The sequence below is a fragment of the Fundulus heteroclitus genome, chromosome 8 (genome assembly GCF_011125445.2).
Source record: "Fundulus heteroclitus isolate FHET01 chromosome 8, MU-UCD_Fhet_4.1, whole genome shotgun sequence".
Lineage (NCBI taxonomy): Eukaryota > Metazoa > Chordata > Actinopteri > Cyprinodontiformes > Fundulidae > Fundulus > Fundulus heteroclitus.
In genome coordinates, this window is record NC_046368.1 from 28,332,970 (window position 1) to 28,357,838 (window position 24,869).

At 43.5% G+C, this 24,869-nt stretch overlaps 1 protein-coding gene across 1 annotated transcript in view; it reads left to right on the top strand.

Moving 5' to 3' along the window:
- The window catches only part of cwc27 (CWC27 spliceosome associated cyclophilin), a 46,236-nt gene extending 35,577 nt beyond the window's left edge, over window positions 1-10,659 (top strand). Inside the window, exons 13-14 of the mRNA XM_012869621.3 lie at window positions 91-194; window positions 10,167-10,659. Of these exons, the coding sequence (XP_012725075.2) occupies window positions 91-194; window positions 10,167-10,329 (267 nt within the window). The 3' untranslated portion in view covers window positions 10,330-10,659. The remainder of the gene's footprint in view (window positions 1-90; window positions 195-10,166) is intronic.
- Window positions 10,660-24,869: the final 14,210 nt, after the last annotated feature.

Sequence of the window (24,869 nt, forward strand, 5' to 3'; positions counted from 1 at the left end):
CGTAACATCTTGTTTTCCGAAGTTCGTTTATCAAAGCAGCTCCGCTGGGCATCGTGTGAAAGCTAAAATGGATGTGTTGTGAATTCATAGACGTTGGCCCTACTCAACAGCTTCAAGTCCAAGCTGTCATCAGCGATCACTGAGGGCCCAGAGCAGGATGCTGAGGACCTGGCAGAGGACGATGACAAAGGATGGTCAGTAGGATTTAGAGTTTGACTTGCCGTGGTTTTATTGTGCCTCTAAGTTTTGCTCCAGTAAGGACATACAGTTTGATCTGTCATTATGGCTTAGCAGTGTTCTCACTGTTTCTAAATGACAGGAGGATTTGTTTAAAATAGGCTTTTAAAAACCAGTGTTTTTTCTGGAGCATGGTGGAGACATCGTCTGTTTTGCTGTCTTTAATAAATATACGATGTATGTGGCGTGAAAATGTTGATGCAACATGTTTCACGCAGGCTTTAGAGCTGATAGTGCTCAAGTTGCATCAGGTCATGATGAATAAATACAGGCCAGCACCTTTGGAAGTCAGAGATCTGCTTCAGTTTATGTGGTTCAGGTCAGTCTTTGATTCTGGGGCTGAGTTTTAACAAAATTAAGCAGCAGGGAGTAGATTGAGTTTGGAATCATTACAGTAAATAAAATGGGACTTTAGATTATGCTAAAAATTTTGCCATTTTGTCAATAAAATAAAAGTACATTATTATTATTATTACAATTATATTATTATTAACACAAAATGTCCCTTTTAAGGTCAGTATAATGCAATACTCCTTGTGTGAATATTCTGCTTTACTTGAACCTAGTGGTCCTATTTAAATGGTCAAGTGTATTATATTGTTACTTAGGATGTTTTGAATAATTTAGGAAAATTTTCTTTTAACCAAGTATCAGAATTGTTCTAATAAATATTTTTTTTTACTATGAAGCCTTCCTAAACTGATAATTTAAAGTCATTTTTATGGTCTAATGTAGAGAAATGTAGTTTTATGACTCCAATAAATTTTTGCAATAAGAAGCTGGTGAAGATTCTCAGTCATCCAGGTCATGGTCATTCCAAAAAAAAGTAAAAAACAAAGCAACTGGACTTGTTTTCCGTAGTTTGAAGACGTTTCGCTTCCTCTCCAGGAAGCTTTCTCAATTCAAAAAGTCTGGAGTAATGTGGAGTATCAAGTTTTATACTGCTGCCCAGGTTCAATAGGCCTTTGTTGGGTAGTAGGATATAGGATGTGATATCATAGTTTTTAAGAAGTACATGACATGTAAGGGATAATGCCCAATCAGGTGTTTATTATCAGAAATTAATGGACAATGCAAAGTACATTAATTTCTCATAATGGACATCTCAAAGGGCATTCCCCCTCTTATACTTTTGAAAGTAAGAAATATTAAATCAATTATTAGTACTTAAATTTTTTCACCATTAAAATCATAGGTATTCACATGAAATTAACTATTTACTACCTCTCCTTGACAAAGCATCATGTCAACTGTCTTGTTTGAGCCAGCGCAATAATTTAGAATAATCAGGCTATAAAACTTTTTTATAGGTGTACTATATCACTTTTTAGCAGCCACCCTGCAGGCAGTCAGAATCGAGTTTTCATCCAGACCATGATGTATAACTTTTTTATGTTTATAGGTCATATTTGCAGAATATATTAAAATAAATTGCTAAAAATAAACCAACATAAACTAGTTTAGCTTCAGACGCATGTGGCGACAAACTGGCATGAAAGAATTAGGGCCTTAGAGGTAAAATTTTCAGGAACCTTCCACAGGAAGTTAAGCTGTGGAATCTGGGACAGATTGCAAATTGGAGCGATTCCATAGGAATCCTAGGGGTGATTGAAACAAACTGTACAATATCTACAACATAAACATTTTGTTTTATCAGGGACAGACATGCGCTTAGTTAGGAATTGATCTATTCTTTCATGGAGCGACAAAAACAGGAATTTTGGTCCCCGGTCCTACCCCACCTGAGCCCCAGACTAACACACAACCTACCAAATCCAAAAAAGGGGTCTCATTGAAACGCCTTTACATAAAGAGCCCCCACTCCTTTTAAAGAAATGTCCAATCAGCATGTACATTTGTTAATCCTCCCTGGTTAAGCTTCTACATTTTTTAGCTCTTCAGACAATGACCTCTCCTGGGTTTCGACTTCAATATTTTAAATACCAGGTTTAATGTTGTTTATTCCAATACATTTCTGTCAATTACAGCAAAATGTTTTGACACTTTACCAAATTTAGTAACCCTGGTAGGAACTGGCAAAGGAGCAAATCATCGTGGTTAAACTTGAAGACATTTTTTTTGTAAAAGTAAATTCAGTGTAAAGAGAACAGCAAAATGGTCTCATATGGCAAACGGGTTCCTCATTCTCCTGGGAGGGATGAACCTGATCTGTGTGTGTGTGTGTGTGTGTGTGTGTGTGTGTGTGTGTGTGTGTGTGTGTGTGTGTGTGTGTGTGTGTGTGTGTGTGTGTGCGTGTGCGTGTGAATTGTACTCGCAGCCACCAGATTGACCATCAGGAAATCAGTCCTGACGCTGTGTTTTCCTCTCATATTCTGTTTTTCACTAAAGATCTCAAACTGCACAGAGTGAGGGGCTTGAAATGAATACCATGTGTGTGAATTTGAGAAAAGTGTCTGTGTGCGAGAGGGAGATTTTTAGAATAACAAAATCTGTACTTGCTATTAGTCTTCGAGACACACTCTCGAAGTGTAGTCTGGCTGTGTGTGTGGGGGCCCTAATGAATTTGCGAGAAACGTCGTCTGGCACTTTGAGCTTCACTCGGCCAAAGATACTCTTCACTATGCCAGGTAGGGTAGCGGTGTAGGGTAGCGGGGGGTTGGGGGGGGGGAGGCTAGGATAGCGATCCTAGGAAAAAAAACAGTGGGAAGTCTGTGCCACTCTAGAGGAACTGTGAACAGAATGTGGGTTACAACAGGTCAGAGACTCAAAGTCAAGTCTGGGCCAGAGGAGGTAAACTATTCCATCTGTGTCTGTGTCTACGGGTCCTGGCTCTCCCTCCACGACCCCTCCTACCCTTCAGCTAGCATTCACATCCTCACAAAGTCTACAAGCAGCCTGACTCACAAACGCTGCTGCAACCCTCACCACCGCTGCAGTATTTTTTTTAAATGCAGGGAAAAGAAACCCAAAGACCAGCTTCAGTAGATCTGCATCACGGCCGCGTCGAGGGGCTTCGATAGGCCCCAGAACGGCGAGTTTCCACATCGCGTTTTCAGCACCGCGTGCGACGGGGAGGCCGTATGGTCGGCGGGCTGTCATCACTGAGACTGGTAGACAAATTATCAGAGGAGGCCCGGTCTCACAGCAGGAGTCCTCAGGGTCTGCCAAACTCTAGCTATGACATTCTAGATGAGCTGTCACAACAAATGAACACAGAAAGAGACGCACACGGATGCTAATGCCAAACCATACCATAAACGGTGCACTGAGCCAGAGAGAGGAGCCAACGTTATGCAGCTATAAAATAGGTTTAACAGAGGGCTGCACGGGGCCACGGTTGGCAGCGCTGTTGTCCTGACCTGGGTTCGAATCATCGGTTCTGCATGGAGGTGGCATGTTCTCATCGTTCATGCGTGGGTTCTCTCTGGTGACTCCGGTTTCCTCCTAAAGTCCAAGAACATGACTGTTAGGTTAATTGGTCTCTCTAAAATTGACTTTAGCTCGTTGATGGACCGGTGACCTGTCCAGGGTGTGCCTTGCCTCTCACCTAATGACCGCTGGAGACGGGTGGGGAGCAGCTCCCCCGCGTGCGCAGAGAGACAACTGAGGATATGCAGTACCTGTGAGGTGTTTAGACATAAAGTAGGAAGAACCACCAGAGCTGGAAAAAGCTGCTTTAAAGGAACTAGTTTTTGAAGAAGTGTGTCGGCTGTTCATTGAGGCTGCCGCGAAGAGCGAGACTATGGAGAGCACAAGTCATTGTTCTCCTTTTCCTCTTTAGACTTTTGCATTTTTCATTGTTTTGTACCCGGCCTATTGAATTGATTTAGAGACAACTTTTGTAAATACTAGGATGCCTGAATGGAGTAAAGCAAAACATCTGATCTGACATCAGTCACAAATCTGTGATGTCTGCATCTTTTGTAGCTTTTTTCTTGGCAATGTCCGGAAGTCCCAAATTAGGGGAGTTATTCTCCCTGCACCTGATAAACATGCTGTTAAACCTGTAGAAACACCTCATTGGAAGGTGAAATGTGGTGGAAATAACAAACAAAAAAATTGAAGGACAAAATAGAGCTCCCGAGCTTGATGTCAAAAGGCCGGGGAATGAAAAGCGGTTGTACCAACATGAACGATTTCCTCCACACTCTGGATCTAGTCTGGCCCTGTTGGTTCTTTGCTGTGTAAGAGAAATCCTTGAAATCCCAGTGGAGTCAGATTTTAAGGGAGCATATTTCTGTAAGATAGGTGCAGCTATAAGACCTACTGTACCCTGGTATCTGGCCTTGTCACACCTTTTTTCTGTGAAAAACCAAATATACATTCTTTCATATGAAACGAGTTGAAACAGTGAGTCCCAATCACCAGAGAGAGAGAATACCCCATAGACGGTTCCTAGTCATTTCCTTCCTTCCCCGTCTCATGCTTTTGCAGTGTTGGTTGTTCTCGACCTGATTTCTCAAGTGAAGCACAACTTGATGAGTGATGAGTTGTGGGTTCGCGTGAGGCCGGGTGGTTGCACTGTGGATTTGCCTGGAATGTTTGCCGAACTCTTTACACCATGTGTGTAGGTTCCCTCACATACCCGTCGGTTCCAACATCGCTCCACTGTGACTGACCAAACACACATGTGCGTTTAATTTCAGATTTTCCCTGATAGCATGGGATGCGCAGCGGTGGGGAGAACCTCGCTGAAGCTGACCAATCAGAGAAATAAGTGCCTTCAGAGAGGGACACAGCCTCCCAAGCCTCTTTATGAAAAACCCCTTAATATTCGTAAGCTTGTAGAATCCTGGAATGTATTTGTTAGAAACATTTCGTATGAAATGTGTGTAGATTTTGTTCCTCAGTCGCTTTTGATCCAGTTGCAGCATCTCATTTTCCTGAAGACTGTTTAAGGATTGTCGGGTAAGAAACTGACAAATTATTTGTTTACCCCAGAGCTCGTACAGGCAGAGATTACATTCAGGGATCCTATACAGTTTGTTAAAGTCTGAAATTAGATGTCAGTATTTTCCAGATCTGGATAAGTATGGAAAATACATTAATGAAGTATGACAATATTTGTATTTCCGCACTTTATTCACTATTCCATTGTCTAAACCTTCCTTCCTTATTTCACTCTTTGTTTGCTACCTTCCTTCCTTCCTTCCTTATTTCACTCTTTGTTTGCTACCTTCCTAACTTCCGTCCTTTCCTTCTTTATGTCTTTCCTTTCTTGCAGCCTTCCTTCTTTTTGTCATATTTTTTTACATTTGCCATAATATTATATTAAACTCCTTTTTTTCTGATGTTGTGGGGCTGTGTTGGTTAACGCAGCTCTGCAACACTGCGTGGACATCAGGTGCAGTTCCCCTAGATTGGCAGACTGGGGTGGTGGTCCCTCTATTTAAAAAGGGGGACCGGAGGGTGTGTTCCAACTACAGGGGAATCACACTCTTAAGCCTCCCTGGTAAGGTCTATTCAGGGGTTCTGGAAAGGAGGGTCCGTTGGATAGTCGAATCTCGGATTCAGGAAGAGCAGTGTGGTTTTTGTCCTGGCCGTGGAACACTGGACCAGCTCTATACCCTCAGCAGGATTCTTGAGGGGGCATGGGAGTTTGCCCAACCAGTCTACATGTGTTTTGTGGATCTGGAGAAGGCATTCGACCGTGTCCCCCGAGGGTCCTGTGGGGGGTACTCTGGGAGTATGGAGTACCGGACCCTTTAATAAGGGCTGTCAGGTCTCTGTATGACCGGTGTCAGAGTCTGGTCCGCATTGCCGGCAGTAAGTCGGACTCGTTTCCGGTTAGAGTTGGACTCCGCCAAAGTTGCCCTTTGTCACCGATTCTGTTCATAACTTTTATGGACAGAATTTCTAGACACAGCCAAGGTGTTGAGGGGATCCGCTTTGGTGGCCGTAGGATTGCGTCTCTGCTATTCGCGGATGGCGTGGTCCTATTGGCTTCATCAGGGTGTGATCTACAGCTCTCACTGGAGCGGTTCGCAGCCGAGTGCGAAGCGGCCGGGATGAGAATCAGTGCCTCCAAATCCGAGACCATGGTCTTGAACCAGAAAAGGGTAGAGTGCCTTCTCCGGGTTGGGGAGGATGTGCTGCCCCTAGTGGAGGAGTTTAAGTATCTTGGAGTCTTGTTCACGAATGAGGATAAGATGGAGCGGGAGATCGACAGGCGGATTGGTGCAGCATCTGCTGTGAAGCGGGCGCTGTACTGATCCGTTGTGGTGAAGAGAGAGCTGAGCCAAAAGGCAGAGCTCTCGATTTACCGGTCGATCTACGTTCCTACCCTCATCTATGGTCACGAGCTTTGGGTCGTGACCGAAAGAACGAGATCCCGGATACAAGCGGCTGAAATGAGTTTTCTCCGTAGTGTGTCTGGGCTCTCCCTTAGAGATAGGGTGAGGAGCTCAGTCATTCGGGGAGGACTCAGAGTAGAGCTGCTGCTCCTCCACGTCGAGAGGAGCCAGTTGAGGTGGCTCGGGCATCTGGTCAGGATGCCTCCTGGACGCCTCCCTGGTGAGGTGTTCCAGGCCCGTCCCACCGGGAGGAGGCCCAGGGGAAGACCCAGGACACACTGGAGGGACTATGTCTCCCGGCTGGCCTGGGAACGCCTTGGGATTCCCCCGGAGGAGCTGGCCCAAGTGGCTGGGGAGAGGGACGTCTGGGCCTCCCTACTGAAGCTGCTACCCCCGTGACCCGACCCCGGATAAGCAGAAGACAACGGATTGATGGATGGATGTTTTTTTTCTTTATCTTTAAATTAGTGTAAAGGACTGTGAGCTCTTGAAAAGTGTGGAACTCTACATGAAAAATGTGATGGAACCTATTTATACTGTTTGCAGGTTCATGGTTAATAGTGTTAATTATAGTTTATTGTGATGTAAGTGGATGTGTTGGAAAAAGTAATCTCATTACAACTAAGGGAACATCTGCTAGGACATTCAGTTGAGATCTTTCCTCAGACCTTGACATAGAGGCATGTAGCTGTTTAACAACAGACAGTTTTCCCTTCTTTGTTGCTTCAGTCTTCCGACAGCTGCAGAAATGTTGCCGCTTTGTTATCTGGGAAGTGCCTGACACTAATATCTCTTCTGAGGAATGTATGCTGATTCCTGAATCTGTCTTGGTGGACAAGGCTGACTGGCTGGAGAGATCAACGACATGTGAGCCTCTGTGCTCACGGATCAGACATGTCAGCTCCTTGCAGACTACAACATTCGGATCCAGCGCTGGTCTGCACCTGCATCTATCCAACGGGAACATGTCTGACTTCACGTTTTCTTTTCAGTGAGCTTATTTCAATTTTGTTTCTTGCAGCTTAAGGGTTTTGGTTCAAATTAAGTTGTGAAGTTTAGTTGGCAACTTAACAGACAAGACACTTGTAGCTTTCTACCTATAGAAAACCTTCTTGATATCTTAATTCATGATAAATCCAGATTAGTTGGACCTGGATGTTGACGCTAGCGGCTAGTCCAAAACCAAAGCTCACTTCTACAGTCTTAGAACGCCTCCGATAGACGTAATGTCCTCATGTTTGTAGGAGGATATGCTGATGTTAAGATATTAACTGCTTTTCTTTTTATTAGAGCATCTTGAGCTTTTTCACCTAACTTTGTTTCTTCAATATTCATCTTTCATAAACAACGATACCCAAGTAAAATCATAACAAAAGCTCTAAAAAAGCGGCAGATTCCAAAAACACATAACTATGGGACACAATTAACAGAAAGAAACATGGTTGATTAAAAAAACCGTGTACCCTCCTCTCTTCAGGGGTTTGCTTGTGTCTCAAGGAAATTGACCTCCATTAATACAAAGTGAGCTTTCTGTATCTGCATGCTGTTGCTTTAACAGATAAATCCATTCACGATGCTTATCTCCTGTTTGAACAGGATATTTCATGTGGGTTGTGTGCTGTTACAACACGAAACAGTCCACTAACTGCTTAACCTTAGATATCCCTGATGCACCCACTAACCCCAGCTGAAAGATGCTCAGGTATTGTTCACCTTTTAAATGGGACGAAAAGCTGCCCTCCAGCTAAATTCCTTTTGAACCTTTGAGCTGTTATCTGATATTTATAATTGCTATAATTGCTTTTGTCCAGTTGGTAATTGTTTTTATGGCCCTTGTTAAGTTTTTGCTTTTGCTATTAATGTTGTCTTCAGAGCTGAAGTGCCTCACTTGTATCACTACAGCCGAGTTTCAGGAGGATGATGCATTTGTTACAGATTACGAGATTACAGACGCTGGAGCTGCAGAAAGCAGTTTCTGGGGAAACAACAGATAGCTCACTGACACTGAGGACGTCACAGCTGTGGCATGCATAAACAAATGGACAGTTATCTCAGGGCAGCATGTGCATGTGGATAAACCTTGGAGGCTATGCTATTTCACAGTCTTAACAGTGACACGTCTCCCACAGACAACACTGGGGGGGATGGATGTCCTTGCGGATCCATTTAAACTAATGTAACCGAGAGTTTGGGGCTCTCGCTCCCTTATTGTACCCTTTTCCTGAATTGTGATCATTATGCGAGTCCAGTACTGAAGCTGTACCATTTCTCTGGCTTGCTTAGATTAAATGAATTAAAGTGTAGTTTGTGCCTCGAGAGTATTTTCTTACTTAAGAAGTCATCAATAAAATAAGACCGCTTCTCCAGGATAAAGGACGAGGAGGACCGCCGACGGGGGGGGGGGGTTAATTCTTTACAACTGGTGTTTCCGCCCGGTGCCCAAATGACACTTCACAGCACATCACAACCTTTTTTCAAAGATGAAAAAATACTTTCCCTCTTACCAAGCTCTACTTTTTGTGTCACACATGATTCAGATTATCAACAAAAAAAAAAATTAACAGTCAAAGACGTACCAAATCCTGCCTGTGTCTAATCCCGTATCGTATTCATGTTTAACCTGTTTTATTGCCGTGCTTTAGTCCCTCTGCTGTGCCTGTCACTAAATAGGTTGTTCGTATCACGGTCAACTCTTTCAGCATTATTCTATTTAATGTAGTATTTCAGATTCTCTGTTTTTAAAGGCTTATCTAGGGACAAGTGCTGCAGATTAGTTCATGCTTTAAGCTCCATAATGTTTGCACGGGACCGCTGCTTTCTCATTTAGTCTGTGTTGTTGTGCGTCTGACCCTGACAAATAAACTTAATAAATAAATATTATACGGTTACTTCCCATGCCAACTAATGAATCCACTGTGACTTAACCATATTTTGGGAAAGCTGAGTTCACTGTAACTACACCCACCTGATGACTGGTAGTTACAGCATCACATTACATCCTATAAACTGAACCTGTCTGACATCATGAATTAGGCCAAATGATCTGAAAGGCAACGCTTCATCCCCCACACTAGAGGATTTAACTAAGAGACAGGAAACAATCATTAACGTCTTTAGGTTGGAAAGAGTCCAGTGAACCCTGGTGAGAGTCGTTCTCCTCAAATGTGGATAACATGGAACAGTGAAGAACCATCCCAGAACTACCAAAAAAACTGTAGGAGCGTACTAGCAGCTCATCCAGGAGGCCATAAAAGAACCCAGAAAAAACATCTAAAGCCTTGCAGCCATCACTTGCCTCAGTTAAAGTTGGTGTTAATGATTCAGCAATAACAAAAATGGCCATTATGAGAGAGTTCCTATTTTTCTTGACTCAGAGGAGGAATAACTTTTTCCCCTCAATAACTGAAATCCTAATTCGAAAGCTGTATTTTGTGTTTACTCTGGTTACCTGAGTTTGAAATCTGTAATGGTGGGACATAACCTTTTGTAGCAACGTATACATTTTAAGACAGGTTTGAACCAGTGAGGTAAGATCAGTTTTTTCCTTTTTTGTCAATAACCTGGGTTTCCAGATAAACGGATTGGCCTCCAGGTAAACGTGCATAAGATTGCTGATTTACTGGATGCTCCACTGCTGTGCTTTGAACTCTATCCCCCTCTCTCCGTCTGATTTAGGATGGCCCACGTTCTGCACTTTGATGAGCAAAGCAGAAAAGTCAAGGACGCCACCGTGCCGGACGAGGACACGTTCGAGATCTACGACCCGCGCAATCCCGTCAACAAGCGCAGGAGAGAGGAGAGCAAGAAGATCATGAAGGAGAAGAAGGCCAAAAGGTGAAGACCCTAGGTCGGAGGTCAAGTCCTGCCAGGGTCGTGTGACTACAAAAGGGTCACGCAGCATCCTGCCTGGCCACTTTCCCATCGCTTCAGAGCGGCTTTGCTAAACAATCTCTTACGTTGGACATCTGGGTTGAGGACGCCGAGCTTAGCTTATCTGTGATTGAACAGCTGTTATGGACGATGCTCAGTTACTCACCAGAAGTAACACACTGCAGTCATTAGAGGTAGATAATTACATGAAATACTGTTCACTTCTGACTTTATGTTTTGGCTTGTGGGGAAATCTCTGTAAGCATTTCCAGAACGAAAATAAACCACATTTGTGAGATTCTGGCATCAATGGTCATTTTATTTGTAACATCTGGACAAACTAAGTTTAACTAACTTTAACTTTAATCATCTTATGCTTGAGTATGAAACTGTTTTATCACTTTACAAACTTCAGTGTATTTGATTGGAAGCATGTATAGCCGACTAATACAGACACATACTTGTGAAGTGGTGGTACTCGCTGGGAATCGAGTACCACCACTTGGAGCTGCGTTTTGATGACGGTCACCTCCAGCAGCACTTCCATCTGTCCAGGACCCAGTATGAGGACCTGCTGCACCGTGTAGGGGGGCGGATCAGCCTCCAGGGCACAAGCTACAGACGTCTTCAGTCAGTAAATCCATCATAGATCATATGTTACATATAGCCTCATTTTACTGTTTAAATATGTAACATGTAAAAAACATTTTAGAGCTGAAATAAATGGACGATGAGGACCCTTAACGCGACGAGACTTGACAGAAAAGTTCAGATTGTTGAACTCAGGTGAACCGAGGCTATTCGCAGTTTCGCTTCGCTCTATTCGCCCAATTTGTGCCTTTCGCCTAGCTCTGAACGCATCAGTCGCATTGTGGATCGTTAATTCTCCCCTGAATATGCCTTTACATAGGGATAACATGTCAATCCCTCGTTTGGTGTGAACGCACCTTTACAGTGTTGGCTTCGGCAAAATTGATAGGATCCCAGTTTCCATCAGCTAGATCTGCAACTTACAACTTACAGTTCCAGAGCCGCAAGTGGTTCTTTGGCTTACTTAAGATATCCCATCCATTTTCCAAACCGCTTTATCCCTCATGGGGTCGCGGGGGTTGCTGGTGCCTATCTCCAGCGTTCACTGGGCGAGAGGCGGGGTACACGCTGGACAGGTCGCCAGTCTGTCGCAGGGCAACACAGAGAGACAAACAGGACAAACAACCATTCACGCACACACTCACAACTAAGGAGAATTTGGAGAAGCCAATATATTGAACAATAAAATATTGTCTCATTTTTCTTGTTTTGTTTTTTGTTTGTTTGTTTCATTCTTTTGTAATGTGCCTCATGAAAAAACACTGGCCCCACCCTGGCCCTCCTAGTATTTTTGGTGTAGAACTGCCACTGCATTTATGTTTAACCCTCTTTATACTTATACCTCTAAATAAAATTCAGTGCATCCTATTACCATCATAATTTACCTATTTACTAAATGGAGTCCAACTGTGTGTGATTTAATGGCAACATACAGGGTTTGGACAATGAAACTGAAACACCTGGTTTTAGACCACAATAATTTCTTAGTATGGTGTAGGACCTCCTTTTGCGGCCAATACAGCGTCAATTCGTCTTGGGAATGACATATACAAGTCCTGCACAGTGGTCAGAGGGATTTTAAGCCATTCTTCTTGCAGGATAGTGGCCAGGTCACAACGTGATGCTGGTGGAGGAAAATGTTTCCTGACTCGCTCCTCCAAAACACCCCAAAGTGGCTCAATAATATTCAGATCTGGTGACTGTGCAGGCCATGGGAGATGTTCAACTTCACTTTCATGTTCATCAAACCAATCTTTCACCAGTCTTGCTGTGTGTATTGGTGCATTGTCATCCTGATACACGGCACTTCCTTCAGGATACAATGTTTGAACCATTGGATGCACATGGTCCTCCAGAATGGTTTGGTAGTCCTTGGCAGTGACACGCCCATCTAGCACAAGTATGGGGCCAAGGGAATGCCATGATATGGCAGCCCAAACCATCACTGATCCACCCCCATGCTTCACTCTGGGCATGCAACAGTCTGGGTGGTACGCTTCTTTGGGGCTTCTCCACACCGTAATTCTCCCGGATGTGGGGAAAACAGTAAAGGTGGACTCACCAGAGAACAATACATGTTTCAAATTGTCCACAGCCCAAGATTTGCGCTCCTTGCACCATTTAAACCGACGTTTGACATTGGCAGGAGTGACCAAAGGTTTGGCTATAGCAGCCCAGCCGTGGATATTGACCCTGTGGAGCTCCAGACGGACAGTTTTGGTGGAAACAGGAGAGTTGAGGTGCACATTTAATTCTGCTGTGACTCAGGGAGCCGTGGTTTTATGTTTTTTGGATACAATCCGGGTTAGCACCCGAACATCCCTTTCAGACAGCTTCCTCTTATGTCCACAGTTAATCCTGTTGGATGTGGTTCGTCCTTCTTGGTGGTATGCTGACATTACCCTGGATACCGTGGCTCTTGATACATCACAAAGACTTGCTGTCTTGGTCACAGATGCGCCAGCAAGACGTGCACCAACAATTTGTCCTCTTTTGATCTATGGTATGTCACCCATAATGTTGTGTGCATTGGAATATTTTGAGCAAAACTGTGCTCTTACCCTGCTAATTAGACCTTCACACTCTGCTCTTATTGGTTCAATGTGCAATTAATGATGATTGGCCACCAGGCTGGTCCAATTTAGCCATGAAGCCTCCCACACTAAAATGAGAGGTGTTTCAGTTTCATTGTCCAACCCCTGCAAATACAGCTGTTTTGTGAAGGCCTCAAAGGTGTTTTAGTGAATTTACATAACAGTCTCCAGCTCAAACAGTACTATTCAATGCAAAATCCAACAAAGGAAAGAGTGTGACCCAACTTAGGTTTTTTTTGCAAAGAACTGGGAAGTGTGGCATGTGTGTACAGGTGCTGATATTATAATTAGAATATCATGAAAAAGTTTTTTTGTTTTTTTTTTGTAATTTCATACAAAATGTGAAACTTGGATATTATATTCGTTCCTTACACACAGACTGATATATTTCAAGTGTTTATTTCTTTATATTTTGATGATTATCAAAACTAATGAAATCATTATGACCAGCACCTATATGCTCAGCCACTTTGGCTGGGCCATTTTAACACCCTTAAACGTGGACCATCCTGTTGTAGCCCTGGCTGTAGGGTTAGGGTCATTGTTCTACTGGAAGGTGAACCATGACTCTTCTCAAGTTTTGTGCATTCTTGAACATTTCTTTGCTTCCAGTACTGTGTTTCACTCCATTTATCTTCCAACCAACTCTCGCCAGCTTTCTTGTCCCTGAGAAAAACTTCCCCATAGCATGATGCTGCCACCTCTATGTTTCATGGTGAGTCACTCTATCTCATAAAATCCCATAAAAGGTTATGGTTGTATCATGATAGAATGTGACAAGGTTTGTAGGCTATGAATATTTTTGCAAGAACCCTTTAAGATGTTAGAAAGCAACGCTTTGCTTTAACAAAACTTCTTCCAGACTGCTGAAGTAAAGAACAGAGATAGCCGTGTCAGCCTGCCTGTCCTGTTCAGGACGCCACAAGAACAGACCATAATGAGGGGACTCTTTAAACCCAAGACTTTTCCTCAATGCGGCTGGGGTTTTTTTTTTTAAGGGTAAATGATTTGCACCCTGCCTGGTGTGGGATCAGAAGCAGCACTTGCACTAAGGTGCTATTTCTCTTACTGCACTTCTGGGGTTGCACTTCAGTTTTTATCTGGAGCAAGAAGGAGAGTTAATGTAGCATTATGAGCCCAGCCTGTGCCAATGTGCCGCCGAAAATGGGAAACAGGTGACTCAGCAATCTTAACTATGTCTGCCTCTGGATCCTTGTCAGGTGTTCATGTTGACTTAGGTTCTTTTTAAAAAACAACAGCAACAAGATAACGAATAAGTTCAAGCTTTTAAGTCTGACTTCAAACAGTTCTGCATTTTCAGGGTAATTCTTCTTCCTGTCCACATAAAGCCTAAAGAGGTCCCCTTCTAATAGACCTTCTAATAAGCAATGCTGTATTTAGGGGTAAAAATACATTTTTCCTCATTTTTTTTGTCCTTTTAAGGCATATCAGCTATATAAAAACATTAATAGATTCATGTCTATAGTTATGACAGGTAAATCTTTGGGTATAAATGAAGGATTTCATCTTTCTGGGCAATTCCTGAAAAGGTTTTGGTGCTCAGAAGTAGTTTGCTTTTTTGCACATATGGCCATGTCCTTTCCTCTTTTAAACTTCTACGAATAAACTACCTTTTTGATTGTGAAGTATTTATTTCACTGAAGATGCACAGAAAACGTCTGACTGCTTTTTATAAGGACGCTGCCTGACATAAATCAGCAGTTGATGGTTGAAGTGAAGGACAGAACAGTGTAATCTGTTTTTAGGATAAATGGGAGAATATTCCTCAGAGTAAGTGTTCCCAGTTCGAAAACCTACTGTCTACGTTGCAGACATGGTAACTTTGAAGGAGATGAGATGATTATAATATTCCACAGCTATCTCACTGTGCTCTGATATAGGCAGCTAGTCTTTCCAGTCATGATCTTATTTTGTGTCCCAGGTATCTATTTTGAGTGTTTCTTTTTGTATGCCTCCTAAGTTTTAGACTAAACTTTATTTCTTCAAAAGTAGAATTTCATGCAAGAGACGCTTTTTTTTAGCCCTTAAATATATTTTGTTGTGTACTTGGAGTCTCTAGAAATGGAGAAAAGTTGAATGCAGTCTTTCCTGGTGCTGCGTAGGTATCTTTATATTCAGTTTGGGTGACCTTTTTGAAGCCGTTCAGTTTCTCTGTACTCGACTACATTTTTTTGAACAGTTACATCACAGTATCTGTTGCAAGTAGATCAGTGAAAATCTTCGGTTGTTGGGTGCATTGACCCACACAATTCATTACACCGTCCTCCAGCATGCTACCAAAATGGTCGAGCGTGGTGGAGTGGAACGCTCTGTGACCTGGTAAGATGGCACCAAAACGAGTTGCTCTCAAACCCACCTTGGAATAGGGGCAAAAAAGGGGCTGTGAGGAGTTCAGACCAAAGCATCGCAGTTCCACTTACAGGCCACAACTGAATGATTTAAATGTGAAAAGGATTTAAAAGCATATTCAATTCAATTCAATTCAATTTTATTTATATAGCGCCAAATCATGAAACATGTCATCTCAAGGCACTTTACAAAGTCAAGTTCAATCATATTATACAGATTGGGTCAGATTATACAGATTGGTCAAAAATTTCCTATATAAGGAAACCAGTTGATTGCATCAAAGTCCCTACAAGCAGCATTCACTCCTGGGGAACCGTAGAGCCACAGGGAGAGTCCTCTGCATTGTACATGGCTTTGCTGCAATCCCTCATACTGAGCAAACATGAAGCGACAGTGGGAAGAAAAACCACCCATTAGCGGGAAGGAAAAACCTCCGGCAGAACCGGGCTCAGTATGAACGGTCATCTGCCTCGACTGACTGGGGTTACAGAAGACAGAACAGAGACACGACAAGAGAAACAAAAAAGCACAGAAGCACACATTGATCTAGTAATCTGTTCTACATTAGATGGTAGTAGCGGGTGATCTGGCTTCTCTGGATGATGTCACAGTTAACAGAACGCCAGACCAGGTGTACCTACTATGAAGAGAAAAGAGAGAGAACAGAAAGTTAAAGCAGAAATGACAACACATAATGCATAATTGAAGAACAGTAGAACTCAATAGAGTGAGAAAATTAGATCCTGATATACTCCAGTAGCCTAAGCCTATAGCAGTAAAACTATAAAGGTAGCTGAGAGTAACATGAGCCACTAGTTATAATTTTTGTCAAAAAGAAAAGTTTTAAGCCTAGTCTTAAAAGTAGACAGGGTGTCTGCCTCACGGACCAAAACTGGGAGTTGGTTCCACAGGAGAGGAGCCTGATAGCTAAAGGATCTGCCTCCCATTCTACTTTTAGAGACTCTAGGAACCACCAGCAGACCTGCAGTCTGAGAGCGAAGTGCTCTGTTAGGAACATACGGGGTAATCAGAGCTCTGATATATGATGGAGCTTGATTATTAAGGGCTTTATACGTTAGAAGAACAGCCTTTAACAGCCAGAGTCATAGAGATTCGTATGTCTTGGAAGGAACCTCATTCCTAGCATCAAGGATTCCCTCTGGGAAGATTTGTCATAAGATCGTTCTCCATAAAATTGGAGTTCCCACTTGGAAACAACGTTCCGTCTGAGCTGAGCACACTCTAGTTTTAAAACTAGTGCAATTTTACTTGGGATTTCAGAACTTAGTTCAGAAAGTACATACATTTGTGTTTTGTTGTCGGCCCGCTTTGCCGCCTGTGTTTCCCCCTCTTCCTGTCAGCTCACTGTCAATAAAACGCGTGCCACTAGAGCCGCAAACACATTTAAAAAGAAAAGTTTAGTTTTTCCTGCGTTGCTCTCACAGTGTCACGGGTTAGCTTCGGTGTGAGTGGTTGAAATAGCACGTCAATAAAGATGACAGACAAGTGGCTTATCCAATCATATGCAAGGATTTTTGATAAGGCCCAGCCTTCAATAAAGGCAATTCCTATGGGAGGTGTCCCAGATGGATGTGAGTGGAGCTAGGCGGAGCTACATACAGCTGGAGAGAGTCAGGTTAGTTAATTGGTGCCACATTTGTAAATAAAACATTTGTGTTTGTGGATTTGAGCAGGAGAGTTGAGCATGTGGGTTCTGCCCGTGAAATACTCTTCTCTGCCTTTACCAAGCAGCTTTTGGTGGAGGCAGTGTGATGCTGTTATGTTACGAGGCTTGTCATCACTAAAGGCAGTCTCAATGTAGAGACATATTGAGATGAGTCCGCAACTGATGACTGATGACAGTTCCACATCTTAGAGACCAAACTCTATCGTCCAGCATGTCAATGCTTCACCTCCGTAAAGCAGAGTTTATCACAAAGTACCTCCAGAGTTTTGGCTTCCCTGCAGTCCAGACCGCTACAGGCATTCCCGTTCCTGACCTCTTGAAATGTGACTGCTTAATAAGTTACCTTGCGTTTAACCGAGGGAATATTGATGACTTTGAAAAACCAAACGGAAGACTTTCGATTAACCCTGAAATGTTTTACGCATCATGGCAGCTTGTTCCCAGACGTCCAAGGACAGAGTAATGAATGCATTTGTCTCTGCTGTCAGCTCTTTGTCTGCCCCTAAGCTCTAAGGACAAGTTTCAGAATTTTCCAAGCCTGTATTATTACAGCCAACACATGTTCACGAATGTACACCAAAAACGGAGGTAGTGGGCTTTCTGTTCATTCTGGCTCTGGAGGAAGTCAGCAGCTTTGCCGTCATTGATACAGGACAAACAAAAAAAAAGGTTAAATTAAATCTAGCAGCTGATTCAGATCCATAGGATTAGTTCTGGTCCAAATTCATTTCATATCAATGCATTTCATCCCAGTTATAGTCAGATTCAGATCCTTTTACATAAAGTCTAAAACAGTTCAAATTACTAAACATTATAATCAAATTTACTTGATCATTTGATGCTAAAATGGAAGACAAAAACACATATGTATGGAAGGCCATCCAATAAAATCAAGTTTTTCATTTTACAGTGATTGTTCATCTCTATTAGGATTTTGGAGAGAGTGGACAGAGACTGCTGCTGATTATAGGGAAGAAACCTCCAGCAGAACCAGATTCAGCAGAGGCGACCCATTGGCCACTACCAGATGCCTTTGAGGGGTTAGAAAGGAGTCTCAGAGAAAAGGCAAAAACACTTTAAGGACCAAGCAAATAAGCACTGCAAATATCAGCTCCATCAGGGGCTTGGTCCCACAACAGAAGACTGCCAAAAAAGGAAGCGCTGGGCCAGGAGTACTTTCTTTTTTTTTTTTTTTTTTGTCTGTCTGGCAATGTGGCACTAAGAATTGTTGTCTTAATGCCAGAAAGAGCCAAACAGATTTTATTCTCACTAGTAGAGCATTATCGCTTTCGCCATAGTGCTCTGCTTGATTTATATATGTAAATAGTTTTATTACGTAGGGAATAATTCATGTGATGAATTACTGAAGTACATCACTGAAGTATATACAGTATTAATCAATGCAAAATGTATAAAGTGGTAGCTGAAGATAAAAATTGATGAGTATGTAAGTAGCCGGATCCAAGTACCTTTGGGTGTTTGTGAGTGTGCACTTGCATCTGTGAGGTTTATCCTTGGGGAAAATGCTCAAAAGTGGTTGTGAAGAGCGAAAAGAACACCCCCCCAACCCCCGGAGCACTGAGGCAGGCCCCAAATGACCCAAAACCCCAGATGCCCTAAGGGACCCCCAAAGTAAATGTGCCCAAGGGGGGCCAACACAGGAAATCTGCCACCTCCACCAAGGGAAGAGGGGAGACACCCCCCAGGAAATCCCCAGCTGCCGCAATGCTGAAACCACCAGGAGCCGCGGGGACGAGCTGGGCTATTCCACCGGCAGCCAGCTACGCTGAGGTGGGACCGGTCATGGGCCCCAGGGACCCGAGGCCCCAGGAGCGCCCCGCCCAAGCCCCGGGCACCCATCCCCAGACACAGAGTACCACCTATGCACCAGCGGGCCAATGCGCCTGCCAGCGGAGGGGGGCAGGATGGGGGGGTGAAAAAAAGGGTGGGGGGTGACACAATACACACCTTTGCATTCATCACACACATCCCATATTCCCGGGTCTAGATGCCGGCACCCCAAAGGAGGACCAGGCACCCAGACCCGGTACGTGAACCCTAAAGTCAAGATGGGGGGGGACTCCACCACAACCCCACCATCCCGGTTTTTGCTCTGGTCCCGGCCCCCCATCCCGCACCCAGGCCAGACCACCCACGGGACGGAGTTCTTTCTAAGAGAACGAAAACCAAAAAAAAAAGAAAAGAAACAGACAATTATTATAAGGGGAATGTACAGAAAAACACAAAAACGCTGGGACAGGAGGTATTGTTCTTTCTATGAAGAATTAAATGAATAGTGTACAAAAGCTTAGAAAAAGCCATTAATCAAGCAGCTGCTCTATTAATGGCTTCCCTTAGGAAAGAGGCACACTTAAACATAGGCAAATACTTTTTATGGGAAATAAAACAAAAAAGAGTACACAACGGTTAATTGCAGCAATAGCGACGTCAATGGCTTCATTTAGAAAAGAGACACAGCTAACCACAAAATCACCGAGCCAGGGGTACCTTCTATAAGAAAGAAAAACAAAAAAGGGCATATAAAGCTAATTGTAACACTAGCTGTGTGAATGACCTTGTCTAGGAAGAGACACTGCTAAACACAGAATCACTAAATCAATACTTTCTCATCCATTTATCATCTTCTGGTTATTTGAGAGGGCAACAGAAGGGAAACCCAGACATACCTCTCCCCAGAAACACCCCAGCTCACTCAAGGGAATTTCAAATCATTACAAGGCATTACAAGGACATATGTACATATAGGAATATGCAAAATACGATAAGGGGTATCGCAACTGGCCCACCTTTACAGGTACGTGGCATTGCTCTCTCTCTCTGTCTCCCTCAAGGCACCACTAGGTCTCTGTGACTTGAATAGGAGTTGGGTAGCTTCAGCAGGTTATCAAATTGGCACCCCCCTTCACTGGTGTTTCGTTGATTTAAGCCCATGACACCTCGGTGGGGCTCAACGGCAGATCCAGCGTCCTGGAACCACCCCCACTGAATGCCACCCAACTCTGTCTTCAGTTCTTCGTTCACTTAGTGCTTCGGCTCTGCCACCGCACCTCCCGCTGCATCCAAATCCAGCGAGATGCCTCCTCCGCCCGCTTGGTGGCGTTGGCTACAAGCCGCTTCCTGGCCAGCCCTTCAATTCCCAGCAGTCCAAGGGCTCTCCAAAGCGACCGTCCAGCAAAGTCTCTGCAGCCCACCTCCACTGGGAGATTCCAGGTCTTCCATCCATTTGGCTGGCTCTCTAGGACGCTCATAGGCCTCCTCCATCCTCTCTTCCCAGGGGATAGTCAGCTCTATGAGCACCACCTGTGTGGTACCTTTAGACCACAGAACAATGTCAGGTCTCAGGCTAGTGTGGGCTATCTCCTCAGGGAATTTGAGCTGCTTCTTTAGGTCTGCCCGCATCTCCCAGTCATTCGCCGTGGCCAGGACCCCCTTGCTCCTCCCTCCTGCTGCTCCACTTTCTCCTGCCCTGGTAAATTGTATAAAACAAGGCCCTCTGGACATCTGTCTTGCCCTTTTCTTTGCCTGCTCGATGCCATCGGCCAATTAGCCCTTGTAATTGGCCTATGGTCATGTATATCATGACCATAGGTGAGAGTCAGAGGGTTTTATGTATAATGTAATTGCGGTTCATGTGAAGATATAACGAAAGATGAGTCCCCAGAAAGCTTTTGCCTGGGCAGGGTGCTGTGTTCAGGTTTTCCTTTAAAACAAGCTGAATGAGAGCTATTTCTCCTTTTATATGTTTTGCTTGTCTTTGCTTCTGTTTCACAGCCACTTTGTAAGATACATTGTTCACACAAGCCAAGTCTATCTTCTTTTTCGCTCCTCTCACAGCCCACAGTTTCCCCCAAAAGGTGCTCGTCTTCCGCTACTAAGCTAGAATTAGGGCATGCTCTTTTTTTAAGCACACAGAAATTAAGTAAAACAATGGTGTCTTTGTCTGGCCGGGCCGCAGCACCCTCCGTCAATAGTGTGTTTGTTGACACACGTTGACAATGGCATGTCGGAGCAGTGATGCCGGCCAGTGGTTTGCGACGCTGAAACCTGCTGTGACGATGATGACACACTTGTTCCCCTGTGAAAGCTTCCAGGACGCGGGTCCAAGCACCGGCTGGTTGGGACATTTTGGCAGTAATCGGGCAGAACAGATTGAGAATCAAGGCTGTGTCTCTAGAAAGCATTTTAGCATTGAGTTACATAAGTGCAATCAAAGGAAACAGGCCTATGTCCCCCGGAGTTGTGGAGTTTGCTAGAAGTATGAAGAATGTAAGACACATATTTAGAGAGACCCACAAATACATGGCCTGAAATATTATGGTTTGGCAAGCTTGAAAGCCCGACAGGCAGCCATATTAATTAGAGTATTTTAGCTATTGGGTTTTGTCAAACGTGGTTGTTAATGGTTAAATTTGATCACGTTAAGTTTTGTGTTTCCAGCCACCATGACTGCATCGGTTTGTTTTCCAATCTACATCCTTGGTCCAAGCAAAAATCAACCACAGTTTGATGGATCGTAACATGTGGCACAAATGTTCTTGGTTTGGCCAAGAAGATCTAAATTTTGCTTACATTTTTTTTCCCCTTAAAATTAGTTATTTTGTTTTACACTCAAATGCTTCAACTGTGTTGTGGACTCTATTAAAAATGTAGTTAAAAACATTCCTGTGTGAACTGGCTTTTTGTTCAATGTTCAGTTTCATGGTGTCTTTTATTGTGTATTGTGTACAACAAACGTTTTTGTATCTTTTTGAAAACTGATTTATTTTTAAAAGAATACAATATTAATAGTAAAGATAAAGAAGAATACAATAATAATAGTAAAGATAGAATGTAATTATTATTGGAAATATGCACTATTGGAATCAAGAACTACATTGTCAGTGATCACACAGATCCACTTACTGATGGTAGAGAAAATTAAGCCAAACAACAAATACACCAACATAAAAAACATAAAGTACTTTAAAATCCTCTTTAGCCTGTTAGGCTCAACAATATGTTATTCAAGGTAATTAAAGACTTAACTTTTAATCTCAGGTTGTCTTAATCTTTTTCTGCCAGTGGCCTAGACATTGTTTTTATTAAAGTTAATGTTGTTTTTATGGTTGAAAGTTTGGAAAAGGGCCAATGATTTGAAAGGGAGTCACTTTTGAACTGCCAGGTTGGCAACCGCTGAACCGGCACGATAAAGCTGATAAAAGAACACCTTACCTGGGGTCCAAGATCAGCTGCTGTGTCATCTTTTGCTCTGAATCAGTTTTGGACCTTGAAAGGTTTGGTCCCTAGACTCCCAATTCTCAGCTCAGCTGATGGGAAATGTTCTGACAAACAGGTCTTGTTTGTTGTAAAGGTGGTCCTACGGAAAGGCTGGCTTATCAGTGTCATTGGATTCTTAGATGGTTTCTCTGTTTGTCTCGTTTTGGAACCAAACTGGATACGAAGAGTAAAGATGCTTTCAAAAAAAAAAAAAAAAATGATGGTGTGATGCTGAGTGCATCAATGCAAAACTCGACAGGAACTTCAAACACAAAGATGTATGATGGACGAAGCATCTCATTGTTAGGATATCAACAAGGTCAAGTGGAACGAGCTGTTTATCCCAGAACTGCATGGCACACTTAGATGGCACTGACCCAAAAGATTGGCACATATCTATCAGATACCACCCCGGAGGTGACACAGCTTCCCTGCTGATGTCACAGTTTGGATGTGTACCGCCCTTGTTTGGGTGTGTCCCGAGATCCCTTTATAATGTTTGTGTAATGAGCACTCGAGGCCTCCTGCCGATCAGGGGCCCATCAGCGCTGGTGTGACTGTAACTATTTCTCTGTCTTTACCTAGATAAAATATAACTAAAAGCATACTTGTCTGTTTTATGCTTCCTACATTCAAGGTAATAAGTAAGTGGGGGTCGCCTGACTGGGTAAAACGAACTGGGTCCACCGAGGGTGTTTCACCTTAGACACGGCACGGTGAAACAGTAACCAAATTGGTGTTTCCACCCGGACCCAAAGGACGACATACCACCTTCCGTTTTTTCGGTCAGGACGTCATTCCGGAAGAAAAACACACAGCTTGCGGCCGCAACAAAAGGTAAGGAGATTTCATTCATCTCCTAGTGTCTTTTTCTTCCTGGAGGGCCGACTTTTTGTATTTCTAAAGGCAGAGAAAGGTTTGAGGATAATTGTTTGCAAACGTGTCGACAAGAACTTGGGATTTGCGTGCGGTCACAGAGGTGAGAGTCCGGGAATCCTTGGCCAGGGTTCCGAAAATACTGTGCACCTTGAGAATTTAGGGTTTAAAAGGTCCCCTTGTTAGGCACAGAGGAAAATACGTGTTCCTCTGTGTGTAACATAAAAGCGGCCATTCTGACAGACACGCCTGTACGCGTGGCTTCTAAAACATCGTGTAGCCTAGAAAATGTGGGTTTAGATGCCCCCTTATTTTCCGCGAGGACGAACATAAAAGTCGTTTTTGCGGTAATATAAAAGCAGCCTTTTTCGAAAAACGAGCGCGTATGAGATTGAGAACAAGACCTGGCAAATACACAATAGTATGAATGCGGAGGTTTGACGGAGGGTGGCTCTCTGTTAAAACCCCGATTACAGACAAATATAGAAAATCAGCCAGTGAGTTCAAGATATCTAGTTTGAGAAGCCGAGAACCTGTCGTAGAGACAGCAATGCCGAGATACACCCGTGAGCTGGACGCACACACAACCAGCAAGACCGAAGGTACGTACAGAGTTAACTAAAAGATTGGCCAGAGAGTGTGAGTGTATGTGTGTGTGTGTGTGTGTGTGTGTGTGAGACACGTTATTGTCATTGAGCCGTGGAAGTGAAGTGAAGGGTAAGGGCCTTCTCATCCTGAGTACACTGGCTCATTGAAACTGCCGTGTAAAAACACAATAATAAGGCATATAGGAACATAATAAGTTTTGGTGTCTGAGAGATAAAAAATAAGCTCTCATTGGACCGGGGTCAGGACGCTGTCCCAGCAGGTTGGCCAAGACGTGTGAGTGCTGGAATGGCTGAGAATCAGGCAGAAAATGAGCTCCAGGGGGGTTCTTTAGGAACACTGCTGGAGACAGGAAAAAGGAGCATAATGGCAAACTTCCCACACAAAGATGCTGAAAACCATTTAAAACAATTTGAGGAGTGGTGTGAAAAAAAAAAAAAAATGAGGAGAGACGGGGTTTTTGGTGATACAGAAGGGTCACCACCAGAGGCCCAAATGTGCACTTACTATTTACAGATGTTAAAAAATAGATTAGCCCTAGCACAAGTAGAAACGGGTGATGCAGGTGAGTTTGCTCGAGAAAAATACCAAAAAGAGGAAATCAAAATAGCAGGCTTGATAAAACTAACTGAACTGTATTTCAGCATGTGCTTCTCAGGCCTCGACAAACAACAAGAGAATGAAAATCTGCAGGGGGTAAGGGAATCATCTTCTTTCAAACAAGAAGGTAAGTACACAACTATGCAAAACAATCTGCATGGTGATAAGGGAGAACTGTTATCCAAGGCCAGGAGTGTGGTGACTTCATCAGACCCTTCGGTGCAGGTGCCTGGTATGGTGTTATGTGGGGGACAGATAAGCTGTGACGTAAGACCCAGATGTAACCTGCATTCTAGCGAAACTGATCTTTCTTTACCTGCAACAAAACAAAGTGTGCAACTGCCATTGTTTCAGACTCACAGTGCTACAGGACAGGTGAATGCAGCTGTTTACAGCCCTCTTTCATGT